Genomic DNA, 27269 nt, shown 5'->3' with positions numbered 1-27269 from the left:
ATAGCGCCTGCTTTTAATATAGTATATAATTTACCACAAGATGCTAAATAAATCATAAAAGATACAAACTTTGTGTCGTTTATGGAGATTACCTACTTTTTTTTTTTTTTTCAAATAAGATCTCAGAATCTATCTATATATTTCCATTCTTGGAAATTTGATGATAATAAGTGGCTGACTGTATTAACTAAACTGATATACAAAATGGCATGCACTGTATTAATCAAAATCAAATTATAATAATCAAAATTGTAACATTTTAAGAAATAAAAAGTTTTTTTTTGTTAAATAATCACTTGTTAAAAAAACAATTGGGACTAAATGTTTAGATATTAAAACAATTTATCAATTAATTGCACCATAAATTCAACAACATGAAAAACCATAACTGGAAAGGAATTTAAGTTATTCGTTTATATACATAACAGGTAATGATATTACTTTGATGATATAAAGCATAAAACTTTGATGATATGAAGCATAAAACTATGCAAGGAAAAACAGTGTTGAACCGATATCACTAAAATATTAAAAAATGAATCACACGTCACATAACAATAAATACTGATCTTATAAAACTAATAGTTATTCTTCCATAGTACGGTAAAAAAAACAATAATACTTTAAAACACATTACATTGAAAAGAAAGCATGACTCCCCTAGCCTAATTAAATGTATGCAATCAATTAACTTGTTTATGCCTATTAATTTATCTATGCAATTAATTTATGCCTATTAAACTCATGAATTTATAAATTTAAATTAAACCGAGTTTGACCACCAACCAAATATATTTAGCACAAATATAAATGCATGATAACTATATGATTATGTGGAAAAATAAATATTGTTCTGTTAGCAATTGTAATTTTATTGACACTACCACTTGGGAAAATCCTTTTCTGAAAGAATTAGAGTAGACAAGTATGGTATTTCGTCATAATCTCATACCAACAGACGACAATGGAATTTTCGTAGTTCTAGAAAACATTTTTTCTAGTGGTAGCAAAGGTAATAATATAATATTAATATTCTAATAAATTAGAATTTAAATAATTTTTTCACCACAACACATAAATAATTTAAAAGGATATATAAAAGGTCAAGTTTGGCCATGATCTTATATCCAGATAAAAGTTTGAGACAAATTTAAAGTTTCTTATTAAAAAAAAAAAACGCATCCTTAGTGCACTACCACTGAAAATAATATTTTTCAGAAACCTCAAATGTTAGAAGGTATATGAAATGCTACACAGGAGTATCCTGAACAGATGTAGAACAATTGACAAATGTTTCTCTTGAGGTATTCAAATCTGGATTCACAGCAGGCTTCTTACTACAAAAAAGAAAATTGAAATAAATATAACTCAAATTAATTGACATAAACAGTTTGACAAATTTTTACAAGATAGGCATTCTATTAAGAGTGATCAAGATAATGAAAAATTTGAAAAGCTTTTAATGGGAGGATAAAGTATAATGGTAGCTAAATAATAAAATTTTTTGAGGAAAAAAAATTATTAGAATATAATAAAATGATTACTTTCTATAATAAACAAAAAAACATGTTATAATTTTCAACTTATAACACAGAAAATCATAAAAAAATTACATTTCAATACTTTGTTAAACATTATTTTACAAGTTGTCTCAGTAATAACAAAAAAATTCAAATTTCAGCTAAGTAGATTTCTTTCTTTTTCAAATCTAAAACTCTTTTTCAACTTTATTTAATGAAAATTCATCAGAAATTTTTAGTTAATCATAAGATGAATTTTCATAATAAATGAAACACTACATCAGTCTTTCTTGGCTTTATTGCAACAACTGCATTATCCTTTTAAATTTTCAATCACAGATATAAATTGTAATTGATCTCAATGATACAGTATATAATTTTCCCCATCAAGGCTTAGGTGGCTATACTATCTGTCTAATAAAAGAACTCCCCTCACCAGCTGTGTATAGTACTGTCGGTGCTTATAGAATAAACTATATCAGTTAGGGGATATAATATTAAGAATAAGTTCTATGACTCTAGCGGTTGAGAGAATTTTCATAAGTTTCCTTCTTTAGAAGACTATTTTCTTGTTTCCACAGTAGTAGATGGCTTCAGAGATCTGTGGCAGGAATTCTTTGGTTAGATAAGATAGAACATTTATACCTTTGAGTTAAAACACTGAATCAGAAAACCAAAAGAATTATATTACATAATTTAAATAGGAAATGAATCTCCTCTAAAGATGACTTTTCTGGTAAGGTTTAAGATATTTTGTGTACAAACTTTCTAATCAAATTTTTTTTATATAATACATATTAATAAACTCTCATTTAGTAATGATTATTTGATTTATGCAGTTTATTCTCAAATTAAACTGAGCATATAAAAGGCTGAAATATATTCAAGAAGAAGAGTTTTTATGGTCAAGAAACTATCAAACGATGCTTTTTTCCATTTTAATATTTTTGGAGGTTTTTTAATTAAAAATATATATCACCAATACATATTTTTATATATATATTACCAAGATATATTTATATTTAAAACTTATATAATACCAATAGTCATCAATCAAAATTTAAAGTATCATACGAATATATTTCAAGATAAAATCTGTACTCCATAATAAGATTATTTAATTAATTTATTTGCTTTGAAAATTGTTGCAATAAAAATGATATCTAAAATGACTCTTTTTGTCAGACAATTAAAAAAACATTGAATTTTAAATTTTACTATTTCATTGAGAAGTATCCCCCACCCTAAAAAAGAATTTACGGCTGCTAGAACAAAGACATAATTTTTAAATTTAATTGTCAAGTTATTTTTAAAGTGAACATTTCTTGGGAAAAAAAACATAAGAGAAGCTAATTAAATTAGTTTTGTAGAACCATTTTATAAAGTGCATATTCTTAATAAAAAACTCTGAATTTTTAGGATTTAACCAAGTTTGACTATACCACAAATATTTCACATTCTATGACAATATAAGTAAAACATTATATTAGAAACATAGAATAAGAAAAATAAAAGAAACAGCAGAAAAAATACTATTAAAAATAGATAATTAATAGAATAGTTTGAAAAAACATACCGGAAGTCAACAGAAAATTCGATATTCAGGTCTAGAGTTTCCTTTACCAAAGAGTTTTACTGCAATGTAACAGATGAAAAAGTTGGGAAAATTATGAATTAAAAACAATAATTTTCAGAAAACCCTCTTTGTTGTCTCTATAATTATTGAGAATTTATAATAAATTTTAAAAGAAATGGAGAAAGAAAACAAAAGCCAAATAGATATGAAAGATTTATTTTTTTCATTTTACCAAGATTCATAAAAATAGATAAAACACTGATACAAAATAGTAATGCAAAACAATACTAAAATGACTAATAAAAAATTGTACTGCGACTATTAGTGTAAAAAAAATAAAATAAATGAACAGTATAAAAATGGAATACTTTAACTATATCTGAAAAACATACAATTACATTTTATGCACTTATAAAGTTGCCAACAGGAAAATTAAAATATACAGTCGATTTTATGAATATGCTAGCTATTATGCAATACATAGAATATTTTAGACATAGGGATTTTTATAGTCAATAAAGCATAAAAAATTTATTTATCTGATAACTATATATTCTAATTGAAAGCAATGATTTAGATAAAATGAAATTGNAATAATAACATTAATAGACATATATTTAAATACCTTATGTAAATTAGTAAAAAAAAATATAAACATGATCTTTAGTGGGAAATTTATATCAATATTTTATAATTAGGAATGCCGGTATAATAGTTTAAAAAAAAACATTACCTATTAATATATAATTATTCTTCGCCAAATTATAAGACACATGTAAATATTAAACTATATCATAAAAAAATATTTCTGATGCAAATGTTTAAATACTACAATAAATTTTAAAAACAATTCTAATAGTTGTTTAAGATTCAATTTAGAGCCATAATACTCATATTGATGAGCAACAGCTATTGGAATAGTATTTTCCAATAAAAAGCTACAAAAAATTACTTCTGCACAATAATCACAGGAAGCGCGATTGCAGCGATCAGAACAAGGGATTGGTTTAAAAGCAAAAATACTGCAATTTTAGATAAATTTGTATTTTTCTTAATAAAAATATCAGATTTTCAGACTTGATTTAAAAATTAGGAACAAATCCGAAAAATTCTGGATAGTTGGCAGCTATGTCATAGGGATTTTTATAGTCAATAAAGCATAAAAACTTTATTTACCTAATGACAATATATTCTAATTGAAAGCAATGATAAAATGAAATTCAATATAGAATGATTTTTTTATGTTTATATTTTTGAGTTCATTATTTTGAATATTAATAGATATTTCATTGATTTCAGATAGATTCCTGAATCGATTTAAAAATTGGGAATACTGAATATGATCACTGAAAATTTTAGAATATTAAAAAAAAGAAAAAAAAGCCATCTTTAAACTGATAACTATAAGTGAAACTTACTTCATTATTTAACCGCAATACTTATTTAAATACTCAAGCAAGCAATGAACTAAATAATAAAATCTGAGGGCATGTTAAGGAGTTTCATTTTCCCAAAACTTTCTTTAAAAAGTATACATAAACCAGGATAAATTGGTAAAATCCAGTGGTATACTGGAACAAAAACGCTACGGTTAGCAGCTAAGCACTTATACTTTAAAGTCACAATGCAAACCTAAATTGTACTGCTAAACACAATAAATTTGATAGGAGAAAATTATCCAGAGTTTGATGTTCTATTTTACCTATTGTGAGGATAAATAAAAGATGGCATTGGTTTTAATATTGGCAATGCGAATCAATTTTATAATGGTAAAACATATTCAATGCTGTAAAATCTATTCTAATATTGAATAAATTTAATTACAGTGGAATAAACTCTTATTTTGTGCAGCATATTTTTTAAAGTGCAATTATCTTTAATCAAAGCAAATATCATTTAAATAAAAGAGTAAAAATTACAATTCTTAGCGTTTTAGAATATTCAAGCAATATCCAATGCAAAAAATATTTTAAAAAAACACTTTCACTGTTGCAAAAAATATGGAAAATAAGTTCTATACAAAACATTAAAAAATTAAATGTGAAAAAAAAAATTGGTTTATTTTTAACTTTTATAGTTGACAAAAACCACTCTAAATTTAAATACTATGGTTACTTGACGAAAACTTAAAAATAAGTGAAAAAGGTTCATAGCACACTATTAAACATTATAGAGTACAAAATTGGACAAGCTTTGAGGAGTCAATAATCCAATATAAATAATATTTAGAAATGAAATTATGGTACAGTACACATGCAATTTCAAATTCAATAAAATTGTGGTACAGTATGCACACAATGTTATACTTTATACAATTGAAAAATTGTACAGTATGCATATGATTTACAAGTTCATGCAAGTTATGAAGATGTATAAATATAAATTATGACAATTACAGTAGAACCTTGGTTATCCAAATACCCCTGTAAATCAAAGTCAATACTGTAATTTTTTAAACAATTTGCACATTTATTTAATTTTTCCTATCTATTATTTCAACATTATGACATAATTTAGTAATAATTCAGGTTTAAAAAAACTATTAATACTACTTGAATACATAAAATTGATTATTTTATGAGTAACAAATAGATATTTTGTTAGTCAGTTGCTTTGATTTTGGAAAAAAAAAATTATTTTTGTAATTCGCAATGTTTTATCACGCTTCCATCTCTATTATATAGAAAAAAAGAAAATTATTGCTCACATGGAATATGTTTTATAATATACAATGAAAATGGAATCCAGAAAAAGACTTACAAAGATTGCACAAATGGTTTATTAATTTTTAAAAAAAGGAGTACTGCTATCTCTGAAAAAAGTGTTAGGGAATTTTGAATAAAAATATTTTTATATCTTGTTCACAAAAAGATTGAATAAGTATACAGCGTTTTTTGATGAAAGTAAGTTAAACAATGCTAACTTGATAATCTGAATATTCCACATACCCGAAGTAGGTCTGTTCCCAATTACTTTGGATAATCGAGGTTCTACTGTAATAATTAACAAAACTGGTTCAGTACAAATTGAAGAAAATTCAACAAAATCATTTTTCTAAACAAAACGTTCAGCTTCTAAATGAAATATAGCTAGAAAGTAACATAAAATATCGATTGTATAAGGCACTGTAAATTGTCGAAGGCTTTTGTGCAAAATACAACAAAAAGTGATACATTTTTCAAATGAATTTTTCAGGAATGATTCTTTACGATTTGCTCAAACAACAAATGAATATCAAGAGACACATTAAATTACTGTCTAATGCAGACAATAAATGTCAAATGCATAAGCTTACAACCATTCAGTTAAAAAATTAAAATTAAATTATTACAAGACAGAGATTGAATGATAAAGCTCTTTTTAACATTAAAATGTTATTAATTAGTTTGGTCCCCATATCAAATAACATTCTGTCTAAAATATTAAAAAATTCTTAGAAAAAATATTTTTTTAAAATAGGAAATTCTATACATTACGAAGAATATATGTTTATTAACAGCATTATATATATGTCTTTTTTTAAAAAAAGTGGATGGTTATGATTTGTATATTTAATTTTATTATTTATAAGTAAAGATACCAAACCAAAGAAATATTAAGAAAAGTTTGAATAAAAATCAGCAATAAAAAAAAAAAGACTGAAATATACATATATTTGAAATTACCAAAATAATAATAATAAAAACCAAAATAACATAACACAGAATTTAGAATAATTGATTGGGATAATAAAAATATGTCTAACATTATTACTTGTTCCATTGGTCACGGCAGTTATTGCCATGATATGTCAGTCTTATAAAATGAAAAGATTTCAAATCTTTTTTGTAAAAAAATCATAATTTAACATTTTTTTGAGCAAAATAAAAGGAAATAAATATAACAAGGGGGAAAAAGGAATATATAAATTGATTAAGATAGAATTTCTTAAATAATTTGTTACGTTCATTTTCCTTTTTAAAAAATTAAGTACAATGGAACTAAAAATAAGCTGTTGACTTTTGAGGATTTTCTTATGATTAGCAAATTACTTTCAGGAAGAATTAAAATATCTAACAGTTTTATAAAAAAGTTTGCTAAATTATCAAAAAAGATTCATCCATAAGTTTTTTAAAATTAACAACAAAAAAAAAAGATCAAACTTTCTAAATTTTAAAAATGCTTTGAATAAGTAATAATTCAAATATTTAAGCAATTTTCAGACAATGCAGTAAAATAAAAAAATAAATTAACAATTAAAATTAATATAAAAACATTAAATGCATAGTTTCAGAAGGTTAATGAAGAAATGTGGAATTTTGTTTTAAAGAATATTAAAATTTTAAAACATACAAACAAATTTTTCATGATATATTTTAAATGAAACAAGTTCGTCAGGGAATGAGAGCAAATTTTAAAAACCAAAAGAATTAAATTTTGATTTTTCAACTTGTTGCTTTTGGTTTTTCATCTTGTTTGATTTTTCATCTAATCTGATCCTTCACATATAACAATAACACTTAAATGAAAATTTTATTTTTCAACATCACAGTTGACATTTCACTTATCACACAATGGAATGTATAAGGAACATAATAAACAAAATTTGACTTAATAGGAGTCATACCTTCTAACTTTACAATACAAGAGGCAGAAAACTAAAGTTATTGTAAGTAACAAGGCTGCTACAGCAACGCTACCCCACAAAGCACTTGTAACGACTCTCAACTCATTAACACCGGGCTCTAAGGTTGGGGCCAATGTTGGAGGTTCACGATCAATAAAAAAGGGTAAAAAGTAGTTCCAAAATCGACTTTCTCTGTTTCTGTAATCGTTAATCATTCGACTTGTTGTGTTGGATGCATTTAAATTTAAGTAAACATAGTTATTTTCACTAACAGGTTCCCAGAGTATTGTGTTGAAAAGCCGACGAGGTGTTGGATTCCTACAATAAAAAGAGAAAAATGAAACATAAGAAATTACAAATACAGGATTGCAACTCAAATCTGGAAAAAAAATTCCCTGTGTTTTCCCTGTACATGTTCTACGCAATATATAAAGAGGAAACAATAATTACTGTGCTCTTGTGTGAGCTACATTGGGCTAACTATATTTATTAGTTTCAATTGCTGGAAAAACAGCTGAACATACTTAAACAATGCTACGGTAAATGAAATAGTTTAGTATAGCTGAAATATCACGGTTAAATATCCCATAGATTACGCTTTGAGTAGTCACCATTTTTTAAAAGAGCAAAATAAAAAAATAAAATTCCCTGTATTTTCCCAGTTTGCAAAGAAAAATTCAAAATTCCCTGCATTTTCCCTGTTATTTTAGGTGATTTCTAAATTCCCAGTATTTTCAAGGTTTTCCCTGTTCTCCCTGTGGAGTGGCAACCCTGATAATACAATTAAAACACAATTATAATAAAAGAGTCGTGATGGCTAAGGGGATAGAGCACTCGCCTGCCAACGAGGTGAGCCTCATTTGATCCCAGCAATGGCTAAGATTCAAATTCTGCACCCGGTTCGCACTGATTGCAGTGCCGACGTAAGATATCCTCAGTGGTCAATGAATCACGGGTCACGATGCCGTTAGGCTAATGGTGGGAGGTTTTTCTCTCTATGTAAAGCAAATGCGGGTTAGTTCCACCAAAAATTACTCCACAAAGGCAATTTTCTCCCAATTCTTGATCCAGGAGGCAATTAGAACGCTACAGAGTTAAACATTAGTAGTCGTAAACTCAAAATTGGGTCGGTTGTTCAACAACGGTAATAAAATATAATTACAATAAAAGGTTGCCTAATTTTTGTAATGAATCACTCTATCCGTATACTTTGTTTCTGAGCTACCATACTCTTTTGTATCAAAATATTCAAGTGTGATATAATATGTGACAGTAATAAAAATATTAAAAAAATGCAGTGAAGCTATATAGTTTAAGCTAATTAATTCAGGTTTTTAAACCTTTCTTTTAATTATTATTATTCTGTAATTTTAATTCAAAAATTTAAATTATCAGAAATATTATTGATTTGAAAAACTGAACTGAATATTATTTTAGCTATATAAAACTACACACATATGGAAGCTTTATTACTATCTTACTTAATTACAAAATAAAAATGCTTAGCAAATAATGCAAAATTATAACCAAAGTCTTAGAAATTAGCTGGTCTTCTTTAATGGTTATTTAAAAAAATAGTAATAAAATTATTGCAAAAACAAATAGCAAGAAAAAAATTTAAAAACTTAAATTTTAGTTATATTATTAATTATATCAGATAAATTATTCGATCATACAACTATATATTATGAATGAGTAGCACATCTCAATTAAAAGATATCTGTGCATATGAAGATGTTAAATTTTAGTTTTAGAAGTTATTAAATTTTAAAATTAAATATTTTTTTTTCTCTATGAATTAAAATAAAGAATTAGACAATGGAAATTTTAGTGAAGTGTAACATAAACTATTCTTTCACAATTAAACTTTAAAAAAATATTTATACTCAAAACATTTCTCTGTAGAATGAACAAAACAAATTTTTTTTTTTTAATTTAAAAAGTGGTGTAAGTGTGAAAAAGATGTTTAATGCAATAATTTTTTGACAAATTTAATTTTATGCTATACAGGAGAATAAACTCAAATTCAAACCAAATTATTAAACATAAATAAAATTTAGTGCTGTCTAAATATTTTACCCTTCTTTGGCAAAATTAGCCCACGCTTCCATCATTAACTGACTCATATTTCTGTCCTCTTCTGTCCATTGGGCAGTATTCAACCTTAAATATTCAGGATAGAATTTTGGATCCATAAATGGAGCTCCAGTTAGAAGTAAATCTTCAACTTGCATTGATACAACATCTATAAAAGGGAAAAGAAACTTTTGTTAAGCTGCTTAAAACTTTCCTAACATTGATCGGAAAATATTTAGGATTTAACAGTGACCATGTAGCAAAAAATTGGAGAATGCTAATTTCTTGTAATATCATGCCAAAATAATTTTTTTAAAAATATAAATAGTTAAATATTTTTGGGTCACTGTATAAAAAAAGTTACAGGAAAAAAGTTTTAATACTTATTGAAAAAGAGTAAAATTTGTAATAGTAAGGTGCACAATTTTTTTACATCATTTTAAAGCATGTAATTTTGCATGATAAAATACAAAATTTGAGTGAAACCGATTGAATAGTTCTTGAGAAATTTAATTTTAAACCTATGACTTCTTTAAAGCTTAATATCTCAGGAACTATTCAACCATTTCATATGTTTAAAATTAAATTTCTCAAGAACTATTCAACCAATTTTACTCAAATTTTGCATTTTATCATGTAAAATTACATACATTAGAAGGATGTAAAAAATTGTATACCTTACAGTTCCAAATTTTTTGACTATTATTTAATAAAATAATAAATATTTACTAAAAAAATTAATAATTATGTGCAAAATTTGTTCTATTCCCTTAAAAAGTACTTGAGATAAGGTGAATTACACAAAAAGCAAAATTAACAGTAATGGGTCCAAACTTTAAATCATCTCCAGATCAAAATATAAGGACCATATTTCCCTGATTACAGCTACCCCCTATATTTTGGGGGTCAGAAATCCAAATTTGTCGAAAAAAAGTTACGTTTATTCCAAGAAGGTATGTTTTTGTGTCCGATTTCGTAACTTAAAATATCATCTGCACCAATTAATTTGCATAATTGAAGTCACTCCCGACCATTAAGAATGAGTCCTGGAATGTGAAGAACCTCCAATCATTAGATCAAAAGTTATTTAGGGTGGTTTAATTTTTTTGGCACACTGTACTACAAACTTTCTTAACATATTTTGCTGTAAACAGTATTTTAATTTATGGAATTTAACTATAATTTTGCTTTTCAACTATAATTTTAATATATATAATAACTATAATTTTGCTATATTTCCTTCCAGCAAACAGATTATATTACAGAAATGTGAGTCATATCCTTGGAATCACAACCACGTATTTTAAATTATCATAGACGCTAATTTTTACACGCTCTAAAGACAGTATTTCTTAATAGAAATTAAAATACTATATCCTAGGAAAAACAATTCATTATTTTTAAGTGGTAAACAAATTGACATGGCTCTATTTAAATCATTTAATTAAATGTTATTGAATGCATTTTACCTGTAAGTGATTAGTCAAACATAAAAAAAAAATTTGAAATTATTATTTCTTTTTTACAAATTTTATTACTAATTGCAATTATACATTTGTTTGAAAAAGCTTTAATAAAAAAAATTCTTTTTTTCTTCTTTTAAAATTTATAAAAAAGTTTAACAATTAAAATTTTTCAAGTTTTTTTTTTATAAAATTTCCTTTTGCCTGTTTTTATAAGTTTTTGCTTGTGTATGTCATAGTTTTTTTAAAATTAATTTTAATGAAATACACTGAAAATAATCACTGAAATTTCTGAATTGTCCAGAACACTAAATTCACTGAATTGCCCAGGCGTATGAAACCCCCTAACCCTGAATTATTAGTACTTCCTTAAACCAGTATGTAATGATTTATATTTTTTACATCTACATTTCTGAGGTCAGTTTGACTAGTTTAAATAGTATTTCAACAAGTATGATTTATACATAAAATTTTTAATAGAACCTAAATCAATCGTAAACACTTTTCATGTAATGTTGCTGAGTTTAAGATTCAAATCTTTATATACGGCAGGGGGAGAAAATGTTACATAAATAATATTTACAAGCTGTTTACTATCTTACAGGTATGTTTAACAATCATTAATAAATATGTAATTACCATCAAAAATAGTTGATAAAGGACCCAATATACACTTAACCTATGAAAATAAACTAAACATTTGACTAACAGTGTATTGTTCAGTACAACTAAAACAATTAATATAGAAATTGCACAGATAAACATAGTGAAAAATGTATTAAATTACCTTTTGCCAAAAACGTATATCCTTGAAAAGTATAGTTCAAGACATAAGCATATGTAGGCACTTTGTTCTTTAACATGAGTTGTAATGTAGGATCTAATGGTGAAACATAATATCGATCTGTAAGTAGCTAAAAAAGAAACATAATTATAAAGAAAGCAAAACTATTATGAAACACTTAAGACAGTAACAATCAACATTTGATTAAAATATAAAATAACAATAAAAAAAAACTATCTTTGACCAGAAACTGATTTTTCATTACTTTATTTAAATTTGATTAACTTTTAGGATTTATTAATCATTTTATTCCATAATTAAATAAACTATATCACAGTTGCAAATTGGATGTTTAAGAAATTTTATAAGATTAGCAGATAAATAATAAAAAGTGCTTTCAGATGGGTATAGTACAAAAACTATTAAACATTTTTCATATATGAACTACATGCTTTTACAATTTTTTTTAATGCAAAATAAAAAATGAAGAAAAACAACCATTACAAAACAAAAATTATGAAAAAAAATTAAAAATTCTTATCAATAATCAACTATTTGGAGAAAATATCGATGTTAGTAACATAGAATCCATTTTGTTCAAAAAATCACACAATGAATTTTTTTATGACAATCATTAAGGTACCAAATTAAGTTAAAAACAAAACAAAAAACTAACTTGTATGAATTGTTGTTTAAGAAGTGTTTTATTTCTTGAATCAACGGATGGTTTATACATGAATCGTATAGCCTCATATATACCTTGAGCATTTATAGTATAATTATACATCCTCATAAACTCCCTGATTTTTTGATTAAAAGTTTCCTCATCAATTTCTATGTCTCCTAATGAATCATGCCCTACAAAGAAAAATTATTTCAAAAGAGAATTCAATTTGATAATACATACAGAGTCCAATGTACACTTAAAACATTTTTTTAAAATCCTCATCAAAAACGAAGTAAAAATAAACTATACACATTAAAGGTCAAAAACTAATATTATTTTCTCACTTAAATATTAATTTGAGGGTAGTATTGTGTGGTAGAAACAAAGTATCTTATTAGTTTGAAAATTAAGGTAGTCCACTCAAACCTTTTTTTGCGCAGTGGATAGAAACCGCATTAAAAATCACACAGAACTTCATGAGTAGCTATAAAATATAGTTTTCGCAACACAACAAAAAAGTTTTTTTTATGGGCTAGGTAGGGACCGCATAAGAAAAATCTCACAGAGAGTCACCAAGAGCTGTAGATCTTCACCTGCTGTCCATTTTAAAATCATAGTCTTAGTTTCTAAGGAAATAACCTTCCTCTTCGCTTTATTTTTGCAATTATTCCATTTCAGAGAATATGTACAAAAATAAGACCGCATAAAAAAATCTCACAGAGAGTCACCAAGAGCTGTAGATCTTCACCTGCTATCCGTTTTAAAATCATAGTCTTAGTTTCTAAGGAAATAACCTTCCTCTTCGCTTTATTTTTGCAATTATTCCATTTCAGAGATTATGTACAAAAATAAAACAAAATCTCACAAATTTATGTCTAAATAGAAAAGTAATAAATTTAAATTCAATTATTGCCTTGAAATGAATCTTATCTTAATCCAGGAATGTGAAAGCATTTTGAAGGATGTCAATTAATATGAGATTTAAAAATTAAAACACAAGTAACATTCTTTTTTATGAAATCACTTTATTTAGCAGACTTCTTAAATCTTTCTTAGATCAGAGATGAATAAAAAAAATTTAACTCCTACCTACTTGTTAAAACAAACAAAACAAAGCATGAGACTAGTTGCCATTTATCCCCTTAACAAAAACCAATTTTGCGACTTAACAAGACATGCAGTCTGTTTCATGAAAACCCGAATTAACACAATGCATGTGTCTTTCAATGTTTATTTGTAATCAATGAATTTTTCCTTTGCTACGCAAGAATTCCATTGCAATATGCAAATTACACATTTCATTTATTTAATAGGAAATTTTAGAGCGTTCAACAATTAAATTATGTTCAACAATTAATGTAATGAGCTGACACAATACTTATGTAAAGTGACAAAATACATATCAAAAATCAAAAAAACTAAATGGTAAAAAAATCCTTCAAATTTATTTATTTTTGATAACGTAAATTATGTTAAAATTTGATTGAAGTTTTGATATACTGCATACAAAAATTGCACAAAAAGAGACAGCACAAAAATAGGTTTGACTGTATTTATTTAAATTGACCAGTAGAAATTTTCCCACAACCCAAGCAGTCAAAAAATTATGGCTTTACAGTATTATTTTATAGTATAGTACAGATTTATAGTATATTCTGGATTTTAAGTAATCTATATTGAAATTTAAATCAACAAATGAATCCCATTTTTCTTTCTTTTTTAATATTCCATTCAAACAGGACAAATTCATGTGCATAGCATATCAATTTAGAAGAATACAGTTTAATTAAGAAGCATAAAAACTTGAATCTCTTCATAAACGGTTAAGAAGTACAGACAGTTGCACTTAAACTTACATTCGTAATGGTTGCTTATAATAAACCATTTCCCACCTTTAGTTATTTTCCTATCATGCTCATTTGTGGCATCATTAATAACAATCCTCACTGGTGATAATCAATTCTTTTATTACGAATGAAAGTGAAATGATTGCTCAGTTATTGCAACCTCAATGATAATGAACACTAACAATTATTTCTTTAAAAAAATAATAATAAGGGAACATTATTTTATTAGTGCAACAAAGTATTTCTCAGTTCTTACATAATATTGAAGCTCCTGCATCTCGACTCACACCAGTCATGTAAGCAAATCCATCGTTAAACAGCAGTCCTCTTTCTAACATTTCTTGGGGTGAAAGTGGAAGAAACTGGTGTTCTGCATCTCTTGTGAAGTTATCGAGAACTGGGCCAAAAGGAAGCCAACCAACTCTGGGCTAAAATAAAATATAAAGTATACAATACTTTTAAAATTCCCCTACAAAGCTTAATCTAATTAATATGTAAATTTAGCTCAAAGGATAATTGGTCAAGCAAATAAAAAAGCCACAGCTTGAATACTTATACTCGAAGCCAAGCTTTACATTCAAATAATAAATATATACTATCCTGATGTAAAGAATTGACAGGTCTTTAAAGAGCAGAAAACTATAAATATTGAAAAATAATAACCTTCTTCGGAAATTTGCGAGATTTTTCTACCTACATGCAAGTTAATGACTAATAGTCAAATTTTGTATAACTTTGCAAGCCCAACCAATGTAGTGGAGAAATGTTTCAATTATTTAAAAAAAAAAAAAATTAAGCAACAAAGGCTTCCTATTTTTTAGGCTTTTCTATGCACTGATATTTTGCACTATTTAGAATAACTATTATGGATGCATAAGAAGTACTACAATCATTTGAAAAAGGGGCTACATTAGAGTAAACCAAAAAAAAGGGTAACCATTTTTTTTAATTAAAAAGAATAAGATAAAACATACATTTTAAGAAATAAAACAAGGTAAGACCTTTTAACAATAGTTAATAAGTATATCGTTGAAGATTTAATATTTCTTAACACAAAAGATGAGCTTGTTTATAAAATGAAATAGTTTTATGTTTTCGAACTATTCTTAATATTTTAAGCGTGACTTCTTACCTTCATGGCATAACTTGGTAAATAAAATTAGTGCGTCTAAAAAATTCCATATTCCTTTTATAATGTTTAATAATAACATAAAGTGTGATGTTTAATTTATTTTTATGTTAGTACTAAGAAATTTATTTAAAAGTAGTTTTGGCAGTTAAATAGGAAACATGTCTAAAATAGTTATAAAAAAAATTTCCAGCTAGGCAGCAAAACAACAATAACTCAAAGCGCAAAAAATTGTAAAAATTACTACTTTAACAACAAAAACGTGAAAAATATCTTAAAATTTTATTTAATAAAGTAATTCTGATTTTGTTTGATTTTTACCATCATACTAGAGCTACACTAATAGGTTGTTGGCAACAGATAGGGATTCATTCATAATGATTATCTGATTATCACTATTATAAAATATTTTTAAAATAATTAAAAAAAAGAAGAAGAGCAAAGTACTTAATTCCAGAAAGAATTTTCAGAATTAAGTAATTTGAGGAAATTAGCAAAAACAACCTTAGTTCCTTATAAGTTTTGTATTTTTCTCAGTCACAAAATAAATTTATTTAACCTCTCTACTAAGTTTCTAAACAACAAATATAAGATTTAAAAAAATCTAATTGTTGAAATATTTTTTGCATTGAAAAAATACCTGATCAAAATACTTTAAAAAAATCATACCTTCATTTTTAATAATTTCACTTCATTATTTGTCCTGGTACCAACACATTCAACAATTCTGGCCATATCGGGATTAGAGCAGCCCAATTCTTCAGCAAGTATCTGCGTTGAATTAAACATGTATATGGGATCTGTAATTGCTGCCCAGTCAGCAAGAGGAGAACCATTTTGGGCAATAACTCTCTTGACCATTCCTATAAGCATGTCATATTAGATAATTACAAAAAGAATTTAAAGTCACAAAATTAATCATATTGTCTAATAGTTTTTAACTCTGGACACAGATTGAAATGCATCTTTAAGAAAGTGCAGTTCAAAATGTGTGTTTAAGAAAATGGATACAGCTTGAAATGCCTGTTTAAGAAAATGGGCATAGCTCATAATGCATATTTAAGAAAACGAACACAGCTTGAAATGCATGTTTAAGAAAATAAGCACTGTTTTGAAATTTATGTTTCAGAAAATGGAAAAAGCTTGAAATGTTTGTTTGAAAAAATGGACATAGTTTACAATGTGTGTTTTAAGAAAAGAAACACAGTAAAGAATGTGTTTTAGAAAACGGACAAAGCAAAAAATTTGTGTTTTCAATGGTCAACTCAAATTTAACAATTTATTGGAGAATTACATTTTAAAATACTAAACACAATTATAATGGGGCAAAGTCGCAAACTTAAAGGTTGAGGTGGCTGGGTATATTACAGATGTAACTTTATTAGACATCACTTAAAAAAAACCTATGATTTTAAAAACCCAAATTTGTGCAACCTCACACTACTATTATACTACTTACTACTATTATAAAGTTATGGAACACATGACACTAAGTGATTTAAGCAAATGGAAGACACAACATTGTGGGCTCATTTCGATCCATTAATTTATCCTTTGAAAAAAGTAAAATTTTCATAAAAAAGTTTTGAAAACAGAATCAAATTCTATATTCGTTTTCTTAAATAGCTATGTCTATTTCCTTAAACATGCATATCTGGTTGTGCCGAGAATGAAACGTTTGAAGACACTAATAATTTCATGATAAAAATATGAAATAATATACATAATAAAAATAGAAAATAACATGAGTGATAAGGAAAACTTGTGTATTTAAAAATGTTACATTTCATCATAGTTAAAAACATAAAATTTTAGTTGGCTCCAAAGAATAAAGTAATAAACAAGAGATTCTTTTCATATTAGTAAATTTCATACATATAAGAAAAAAAATTCCTTTCTTTTGTAATAAACAGTAATCAATATTTCTCTTTTAAACATTTTTAATTTCATTGTAAATTAACCATATAAAACTTTAAAAAAAATTACAACATCAAGTGAGAAATTCTAATATACACATACATTTAAATAAAATAAAATTTAACTATTAGTTAATAGTTAATGCAATACCTTTTCAAAAAAATTAATTTTTGAAAATTTAAGCAATTGAATTTAGAGAAACACAATTTAAATCAATTATTATACTAGATCTAATTTAAATTTATGGATCACATTCTCAATATAAATGTTGAATTCAAGCATACTATTTGAATTTTTTTTTTTAAAAAAAAATGCATAGCTTATTTTACTTATCTCTCGTTTCTTATCCATCATCCAATACAATAACAAGGGATTCCTCTTATACCATATAGCACGTCAAATATACAAAAAAAATTATAAATAAAATAAAAAAATACAAATTTGAGCAGACACAGAAAAATGTTATGATGCGTTCCCTGGGATATGCAATTCTCTAACACAAAAAGAAAGGTGCCAGAAGATTTAAATAGACATAATTAAATAAAACTTTAAAAAAAATAAATGTATTAAATAAATTAAAAAAAAATTTTGTTGCTAGAAAAAAAAATATATATATAAACAAAAAATATAATAAATACTATAAATGAAACAATTATGACAATTTCAGATCAGACTGCTGCCATTGAAGAATAAAAATGGGAGACCAATGTTATTTCAAATAAGGTACCAGCTTTTAGTAAAAGAAAAACTCAAAAATTTGAACGTACTGTGTCCTAAGGACCCAGAGTGAGAAAGTGAGAGATACCTACTGCGAGATAAAGGTGAGATAGCAAGAAGTGCAGCACTAGCACCTCCAACACCCGAACCAAAAACAGTAATCTTAGTAGGATCCCCTTCAAATACAGGAATATTTTCATAAACCCATTCCAATGCTTTAATTTGATCCAGCATGCCATAATTGCCAGGAGAATGATGGTCACCAGTGGCTAAAAAACCTAAAAAAAAAAAAAAAAAAGTCATAATAAAAATAACTTGATTTTTTTTTTAAATTATTGATTCAAATCATAAATATATTTTTTACTTTGTACTACTACTCCCTTTGTCCTAAATTAATTGCAACATTTGGATATTTTTGTACTGATTGATGATATTGATGATTTTGTTTGAACATTTTTCAGAGATTTTAGGATGCGATGCAATGCAATCAATCAATAACATTTACTTACCAAGCATTTTCTCCTTAAATCAGTACTAAATTAGTTTAAATAATAAGCTCTTAAGCCAAACTCCATTTTGTAAGGACTCTTCCACCAGCAATCCTGTAAAATTATCTTCAAATAATGAATCATGAATTTAATAGTAGTATAATTTTACTGGTTTCGATCTTTAAATTGCATTGGAAGTTATTTATGACTCTATCTACTTGAAATGTAGCAACTAATATGAGACAAAATTTTTGACCCAAATGTAGAAACTGATTTGGGACAAAGGGAGTATTAAGTATCGATATACCAAGATTGTAGGATTTAAGCCTAATTTTTTTACAACAAAGGCTTTAGCCAGAGAATACAGGAATGGGGAAAGAGAAACCAAATGTAGAGAAGAATTGAAAGTAAATTTTAAATGGTTAAATGTAAAATAATTTACTTTCACTAAATAAACCTTTTAGTTATATCCAGTTAATTTTAAGTTTATTTAAATACAAATGTTTAAATTAAATGCAAAAAATCCCTTTTTCAAATATCTCTCGTAACTTGCTTGAAATTTGGGAATTTTTTTTAGGATCCAAATCAAAACAAGTCCCTTGTTGCTGTTGTAAAAATTTCTGTTATTATTATAGGAAAAAAAAAGAACTTGTTCTGGCAAGGGTTATTTGAAAAAATTTATTCCTTTTAATGCTTTCTGGAAAATTAATTTACTTTTCATTTGATGTCTAACTAATAAATCATGCAGTCTTTAAGCTTAAATAGAAACAACCATGACATTATTTATTTAGTGATTTACAGTTTTAGTTAGAAGTAGATTAAGTATTTTAGTTGCAATATTGTTATTAAATAATAAAAACATATTAATACATTTTCAAAATCAAATAAAAAAATGATTTTTGTTTTATTATTTTAAAATAATTCTTATCAACCCTGATAAATAATAAATACCACTTTAGTAATTGCAATCAATATTCTCTTCACTTGGTTCTGCTCTCAACTTAGATAAAGGGGTGCTAACATTTATAAACAGGCATAAGTGCACAAAAATAAAAAAAGCTAAACTTTTACAATGCTGGAAGCTGCATGGATTTAGCGCAAAAGTATTGGATTAGGTGAAAAGTATTTACTCAAATATGCAATTAAAATTTCTTGTTTCTGTATATTTTTGTAAGGAAATATCAGAATAATCAAGAGGATATCAGCAATAACTGATAGAAAAAGTGGATGAAAAAGTGACTAATAAACTCATGAATTGAATTTTGCGTGGTGTTATAATACTGTATAAAAATAAAGGAATTAAAAAAAACATATACTCAGAAAATTTGTAACAATAGTAGCCAACAAAGAGATCGAAACACTGCATGGATTTATGATGGTATCAACGCAAATCTAACACATCAAAAAGTCGTTGACTTGCATGATTCAAATTTTGCATGTCGTAATACTAGAAAAACTACGAGAAAATAAATTGCATTAACTGTAAAAAAAGAAACTGAAACATGGATTTATGATGGTATTGAGAGTGTTAAAAAGTGATTACAGAAAATTGTGATTTTAAATCTTCTTGACCTAAAATTTTATTAAAGATTAATTTGACCTAAATGTAGTCAAATAAAAGAGGGAGCAAATATATCACATTGATTAAACAATTCTGCTGTTAAAAATCGGAATTTGCATAAAAATTTCTACTCATTAAAATACAAATTTTTAAAAAATGAGAAAAATAAAAAAAATTTCTGACGAAGGATAGTTTAAATATTTGCCATTTCAGAATAACTTTTTAGATTATAAATTTTTTACTTATGTGCTTGCATCACTTTGCTCAGCAATTGCTTTTTTTCTCTAACAAAATCTATGTACAAAAAGTTATGGCCAGTGAATAAGAACTTAGGAAGAATAAAAAGAGGGCAGAATAAAAGCTTTGTTAATGAGATTTTGCCCGAGTAACTAAATTTAAATTTTAGATTAGAAGAATGCTGAGAAAATGCTGTCAATATATAAATTATTGATTCGGGGAGTCCACCAATTAATGGTGTTGAGATTTGCAGAATTTCGCAAATTACCAGAAGAATTACATGCATGAATATATCTCATTTAATAAGCTATGGAATTTGAGGTTGTCCTAAAGATTTCGACAACCTCAATCTGAGGTTGTCCTAATTAGAGATTGTGAAGATTGGAAACGTTAGTCCTAATCAGAGATTATAGATAATAAAGATTTGGACAACATATTAAAATTTGAATTGTACCTGAATATCCCAGGCGATAATTAAATGTAACAACTACAACACGTTGAGAAGCAGCTAACATTTGACCAGGAAACAAAGAACCACTGCCATGATCCCAACGCCCACCATGGATATAAAACATAACTGGAAATTTTTCTCGGACAGGCATATCTAATCTAATTTGAGCCTAAAATAATAAAAAAAGTTATAAAGACATTGCATTTGTTATGATTTAGTTTAATAATTCTATGAAATTTAAAAATACATAAGTTTTGAAAACAAAAAAATAATTAATAGTTAATTAAAATCTTAATCTAAAGGGTTTAAAAATCTTAATCAAAAGGAAAATTAAAACAAAAATAGCCTTATTTTTTAACATAAAAATCTACATGTTTAATACAAAATTAACATTTGAAATAAATTTTAATTGATTCACTATTACTATTGCTATAAATATGCCTTGATTTGTAAGTTTCTATGATTTTTTATGGCTTCAGTTCTGAAAAGTTATACATACTACATTTGTTTTAAAAATCAAAGCAAAAAAACAATGTGAATAAAGCACAAATAAAAGTATATAAATTGACATACAATAGTTTCAGTTCTATAAACAAGAACCTTTCTCGTTGTGTAAACAAGAAATGAAATTTCATTTCAATCATTTGACATTTAGACACTAAGGAAGGTTCTTGTTTATAGAACTGAAATTATTGTATGTCAATTTATGTATCATTTCATTTGTGCTTTATTCGTGTTGTTTTTTAATTCAAACTACTTAGCATAAAGTATTACCTTTTCCTTTGTTGGATTTTGAAAATTGTTCATATTTCTCATGACTGTTAAATAATGTCAAGTAAAATTTTTTAGTCCAGCTAGTATATTTAAAACTGAAATTTAGTGCTCTAAAATTTCAGTAGAAAGGAAGATGTAAGCAGTTTTAAACCTCATTTAAAATTAATTATAACATAAATGAATAATGATTTACATGCAAAGCTATATTTTTGATAGAAGATACTAAATATTAAGGATTTATCCAGAATTTATATTATCAAAAACTTGTCAAATCTGAATCTATCCATCAATTAAATTAGCTTATGTACATTATTTTTAAACTTACAGGAGAAAATATATTTAGGTACAGGCAGTCTTCATCACTATGGTTAGTACCTCTCCCTTTAACAAGATATCTTTCATTTTGTGGACAAGCTGGCTTATAGCGTGATGTATCCAATTCTCCAACTCTTACAGGACCCACAGGTGACTACAGAAAAATAAATTGGAAATTACAAGAGATTCAACAATAAATTATTTTACATTTTCATCAGGAGAGAAAAATGTTGAATTGCGAATAATAATAAAAAGAAAATAAATATTAATTTCTAAAATTTTTTACTGCAATATGAGTTAGAAAGGATATTTAAGTTTAAAATAGCATTTAGCTTTATATGTATAATACACAAGCTTCATAACACTAACCTTAAAACAATGGATAGTTCATTATAAAGAATTTTGTGTAACATAAATCCTTTCATTAAAGTTACGAACTAAACACGGCAATACGTATCTGCCATGGATCACTACCTTGCTCTCCCTAAGCGTTTTTAGCAGGGTGGCAGGTCTCACCTGCCCTTTGAGGACTAAATTCAGTGATTACATAATATTACACATTTTGGATTTCTAGAAAATGCTTAACATTTTGGAATTATTTTAAAAATTACCAATTTTATATTTTTGTGTTTGTCTCAGTAATTCCTTAATTTTAACCGAAGTTATTATAGAATTTTTTTCGTGATGTTTATTCAAAGTTGTGTTTTTCTCTAACAAATTTGTGTAAAAATATATATATATGTTATTGAGTGAATGAGAACCGAGAGAAAAAAAAATGCTGGTAAAGGTAGAATAAATGCCTTGTAACGAGATTTTGAACAAAATTAAAACTTTAGATTAGCGGAATTCTGAGAAAGTTGCGTTGGAATATAAATTATTGATATGTTGTAGTCAGCGAACCAATGATGTTGAGATTCACGGAATTTTGTAAATCAGCGGAAGAATCATATGCCTGGGATATGTAATTTATGAGTAGGGCTGCAGGTCAGTCGCGGAGCGAATTTCCGGGAAATTTTCATCTTTTTTCCTAAAATCCGCAAATTTCTCAATATGTCCTAACTTGAGGGAAAATTGCTTAAAATTTGATTTTTTTTTTCATTTTTTATTTATTATTTTTATTAAACATAATTTTTTATTTTCCTGAACCATAAATTGAACATGTAAAATTGATTAGATACTTAGGGGAGTGAATCAATAGCAAAATGACATGAAAATAGTTCAGAGATTAGAGAAAATCAATATCTTGTCAAGTAAGGTGGTCTTTCTACACTTAGGGAGGGAAATTAGCTTCCTGAAGTCAGTAAGAGAACAAAAGAAATTGGAATCACAAAAGAAGGAAAATGTTATAAATCAAATCTTTGACAAAAAAATTGTTACACATGCTATTACACTGGGCAATGCAATTTCTACAGCCTTTTCACATATCGAGTTAATTTTTCCTAGGCGGCTTCTTGTGATTTCTTAAATATGGATCAGTTTCTTAGATGAAGGGGGGGGGACTAGTATTTAGTAGGGACTTGTAACTAGTAGTTTGAATGTAGAATGTTTGAGGTTTCACAGCAATTACTTCTTACAAAGCAACAGTCAAGGAATTGCGCGTTGGTGAAGGAAAATTGATCGAGTTTTGGAAATCAAAGACCGAATGCTCCAAAATTGGCAATTCGAAGTTTGTCGGTGCCTAAAAACAGCGTTGGCGCAGAAAGATAATTTTCTAAGTATAAAAATGTATTAAGTGATGAAAGATGAAGCATAAATGAGAATAATCTGACAATGTACAATACTTTGTACCAAAATTCTGTTCATTTAAATAAAAATATTAATATTGCTTGAAATTCAAAGAAATACTTTTGTTGTGTATTTTTACGTTTTTTTTTTATTATTTGCGCAATTTCTGTCCTTTGCATGATTTATGTAATAATTTTTTTTATGTTCAGAATTCGTGTAATTTTCAAAATTTCCCGCGATTTTTCAGCGAATTTGGGGTCTTTTTTCCCGCGACAAACTTGCAGCCCTATTTATGAGCATAATTGGTGGTGGACTTATATGCTGGCAAAAAATTTAAATGAAGTAAAACTACTTTTTTCTGCATCCAGCATGGCCCTCACCATCTTTTTGTAGAAGTACTTTGGTTTTTTGTCAGTCAAATCGTATGTTTAGTTTACTCTATAACTTTAACAGGAACAGATTGTCAGAAAATTATATTTTCCTAATAAACAAAACATACAAGAACATCAAGCAATAGTTTTACGTAATTTTATTATTGATACAAAAATTTAACTTCCAAATATAAAAAAAGAAAAACTATTAATTTCTAAATTATTGTTTTTTCCACAATTAGAGCTATTTTGTAATATAAAATCATGTGTTGTTTAAACAACAAGTTGTATTCAATAAATTATTTTAATATAAATCCATCAAGATCCTATTTTCAAACTTACACAATCACTTTAGTATTAGCCAAAGTATTATTTATATATTTTTTAAAATTTTTGATGCAGCACATTTCAAAAAATGTAAATTTCAATAAAAAAATTTTTTAATTAGTAAACGTGTAGTATACTAGTGAAAAGGTCTTGAAAAGAGCTTTAAAATTATACTTACCATTACAATGGTACTTACTCTTTAGCTTTAGCTAAATTAATGTCATTTAAAAAAAATTGGTCTGCAAAGGCTATATTTTCAATAGAGTAGATAATTTTGAATAAAACTTGGTACACACAAATACTACCTCTATACCAAATTTTATTGAAATCTAGAAAGTTGATGTAAAATGAGTGTGTTGATTTGACATGGAATGATCGAAACACAGAATAAAATTTACTATGCCAAATAAGCTACTTCTTAATGAAAAAAAAAGAGAAAATGTTTTGTTAATAGCTACAGGGGACTGTCTAATTTTTTCTGAAAGGTACCTATTTTGTGAAAATTCAGACATAATTTGTGAAAATTAAAAATTATAATAAAAAATCAACACAAAAATATGGATTTATTGTTTCTTATGGGATACAAAAATAAAATTTTAAGATAAAGTATTTTGTGAAATGACCGTTTTTCTTAAAGTTGAATTTGTGAAGGTACTGCTAAATGGTAGTAAATTTGGCCTGGACAGACCCCTGAGCTATCAACTATTTTTATACATCAAAAAGCTGATTTTTATAAATTTATTAAAAACTATCTTTTTATAGAAAAGCAATTAAATTGATATGACAAATTAAATTAACTACCAGAGAAGTCAAGCTTAAAAGAAGAATGTTAAGTAGCAAATGGTAAACACACAAATTTCTAAGTTTAAATGTATGCTGTAGTTGGCTACAAGTTCTGCATATAAATATACTATTTCATTAAGGCACTTATCAATGCAAATAATTGTTTGTTAAGCAGTTATTTAATGTTTTTGCGCATTCTAATAAAGATTTTCTATAATTACTTAAATCATAGCTTAAAATATATTTTCAAACAACCCCTAAAAATGTTAGAAGAAGTTTCAGGGATCCCAGTATCAAATTTATTTGGGGGCCCTTCTTCAAAATGCGAAAAGTTTTATTCTCATATTCTGTTACTTTTTTAAAACATTTCATTTGCATTTTTTATAAAGATATGAAAAAAGTCCCTGTTTCTCCCTTCCCCTTGAATAGGGGATTGAATACTTGGATAAGATAAACTATGATTAGATAAGCGGAAGATAAATTAAGCTTAGTGGAAGAAAAATGGCAAGTAGCACATAGTAAACCATACATTTCTAGGTTTTAAAACATGTTATATTTTACTGTAAATACGGTATATTAATTTAATAAACTACTAGACAATTTTCAAAATAAACAAATTGTTTTATAACCAAATATCTTATGGTTCTGTGCATATCTAAAGCTTTTTTTCACATTCGCTTTATGACTTAAATATATTCAGGGAGATTTCCTTCCATGTCGTGATCTGTGACAGAATAATCGCCAAGCCTTGGAAACTTCCGACCAGTGGCCACGAGAAACAAAAAAAAAAAAAAAACACCACAGAAAAGAACCAACTGGAAAGGCATAACTCGTAGCCACCCCCGGGCAAAAATTTACATGTTTTTTTTTAAAAATTTGCAAATTTAAAATCTATTTGGCACCTTGGCGATTGTAGTTGGCGTGACAGATCACAATACGGAAATATCCCCATACATTCTTCCAAAAAATTTAAAATATGTTAAAATGATTTTTAATGGATATTTCGCATCGTTTGGGAAATTTCCATAAGGTGATCTGTGGCGGAATAATCGCCTAGTCTTGGCAACATCCGGGCAGTGACCAGCGAGCAACTAAAAAAAAACATCACTGAAAAGGACCAACTCAACTCATAAATACCTCTGGGCAAACATCTACAAGATTTTTTTTGGTTTGTTTTTTTAATTTGCAACTTTAAGATCTATTTGACACCTTGGCGATTGTAGTTGGCGCGACAGATCACGATATGGAAATATCTCCCATCTTTTCTCCAATAGACTCAAAATATGTTAAAATTACTTTAAATGGATATTTTGGTTCTTCTCTTCTTCCTGGAGGACTGTTACGATGCAACGGTGGTTCCGCATAAGGAATACCTAAAAATACATTTACAGTATTTTTTCGTCCAAAAGAATTTTGTCTCCCAGGTCGTTGATTTAAGAGAACACCAGGACTGTCACATAAACTAACTTGTCTGCCTTTAAAATTTCCATACCTTGTTTCTTTTACTATTTCTAGAATTGGTGGCCTCCCATCGCATCTGCTATCGTCCACTGCATGTTCAAATTCTGTACTACTGTACGAAAAGTATTTAGTATACAGTCTGCCATTTTGATCAGTATAATATTTGTATTCACGTTTATCATACCCATATTCTTGAGTAAATACTTTGACAAATAAAATGTGATAGAGGATGACTGTGAAAGTGGCAAGTCGGAAATAAGAGTTTGTTTTCATTTCTGATCATCGTTTTATTGATATATCTTTAAAAGTAGACATATAAATAAAAGCCAACACCCAAATAATAACGAATTCAAAACTTGTTTCTAATCGATTGTTTACCTTTTTGCATCAATGAACACTAAGGAATCAAAGTTACAGTCAAAAAGATTGAGGAAATTGGAAATTATTCTTTTAAATAAATTATAGATGGCGCGT

General features: G+C 26.7%; 1 protein-coding gene across 1 annotated transcript; it reads right to left on the bottom strand.

Moving 5' to 3' along the window:
• Positions 1 to 1178: 1178 nt before the first annotated feature.
• Positions 1179 to 27269, bottom strand: LOC107441351 (carboxylesterase 1C). Its single transcript, XM_016054576.4, has 11 exons — positions 26631 to 27269; positions 22139 to 22282; positions 21043 to 21208; positions 18395 to 18580; positions 16338 to 16531; positions 14796 to 14967; positions 12702 to 12883; positions 12029 to 12155; positions 9782 to 9947; positions 7703 to 8020; positions 1179 to 1337 (listed from the first exon to the last, which is right to left on the bottom strand). Exons 1-11 carry the CDS (start codon positions 27066 to 27068, stop codon positions 1250 to 1252), a joined length of 2181 nt encoding a protein of 726 aa, XP_015910062.2. The 5' UTR covers positions 27069 to 27269; the 3' UTR covers positions 1179 to 1249.

This window comes from Parasteatoda tepidariorum, chromosome 9 (assembly GCF_043381705.1).
Source record: "Parasteatoda tepidariorum isolate YZ-2023 chromosome 9, CAS_Ptep_4.0, whole genome shotgun sequence".
NCBI classification, from domain to species: Eukaryota; Metazoa; Arthropoda; class Arachnida; order Araneae; family Theridiidae; genus Parasteatoda; species Parasteatoda tepidariorum.
Note: the sequence above shows the minus strand (reverse complement) of the source record. Positions and strands in the feature narration are given on the sequence as shown.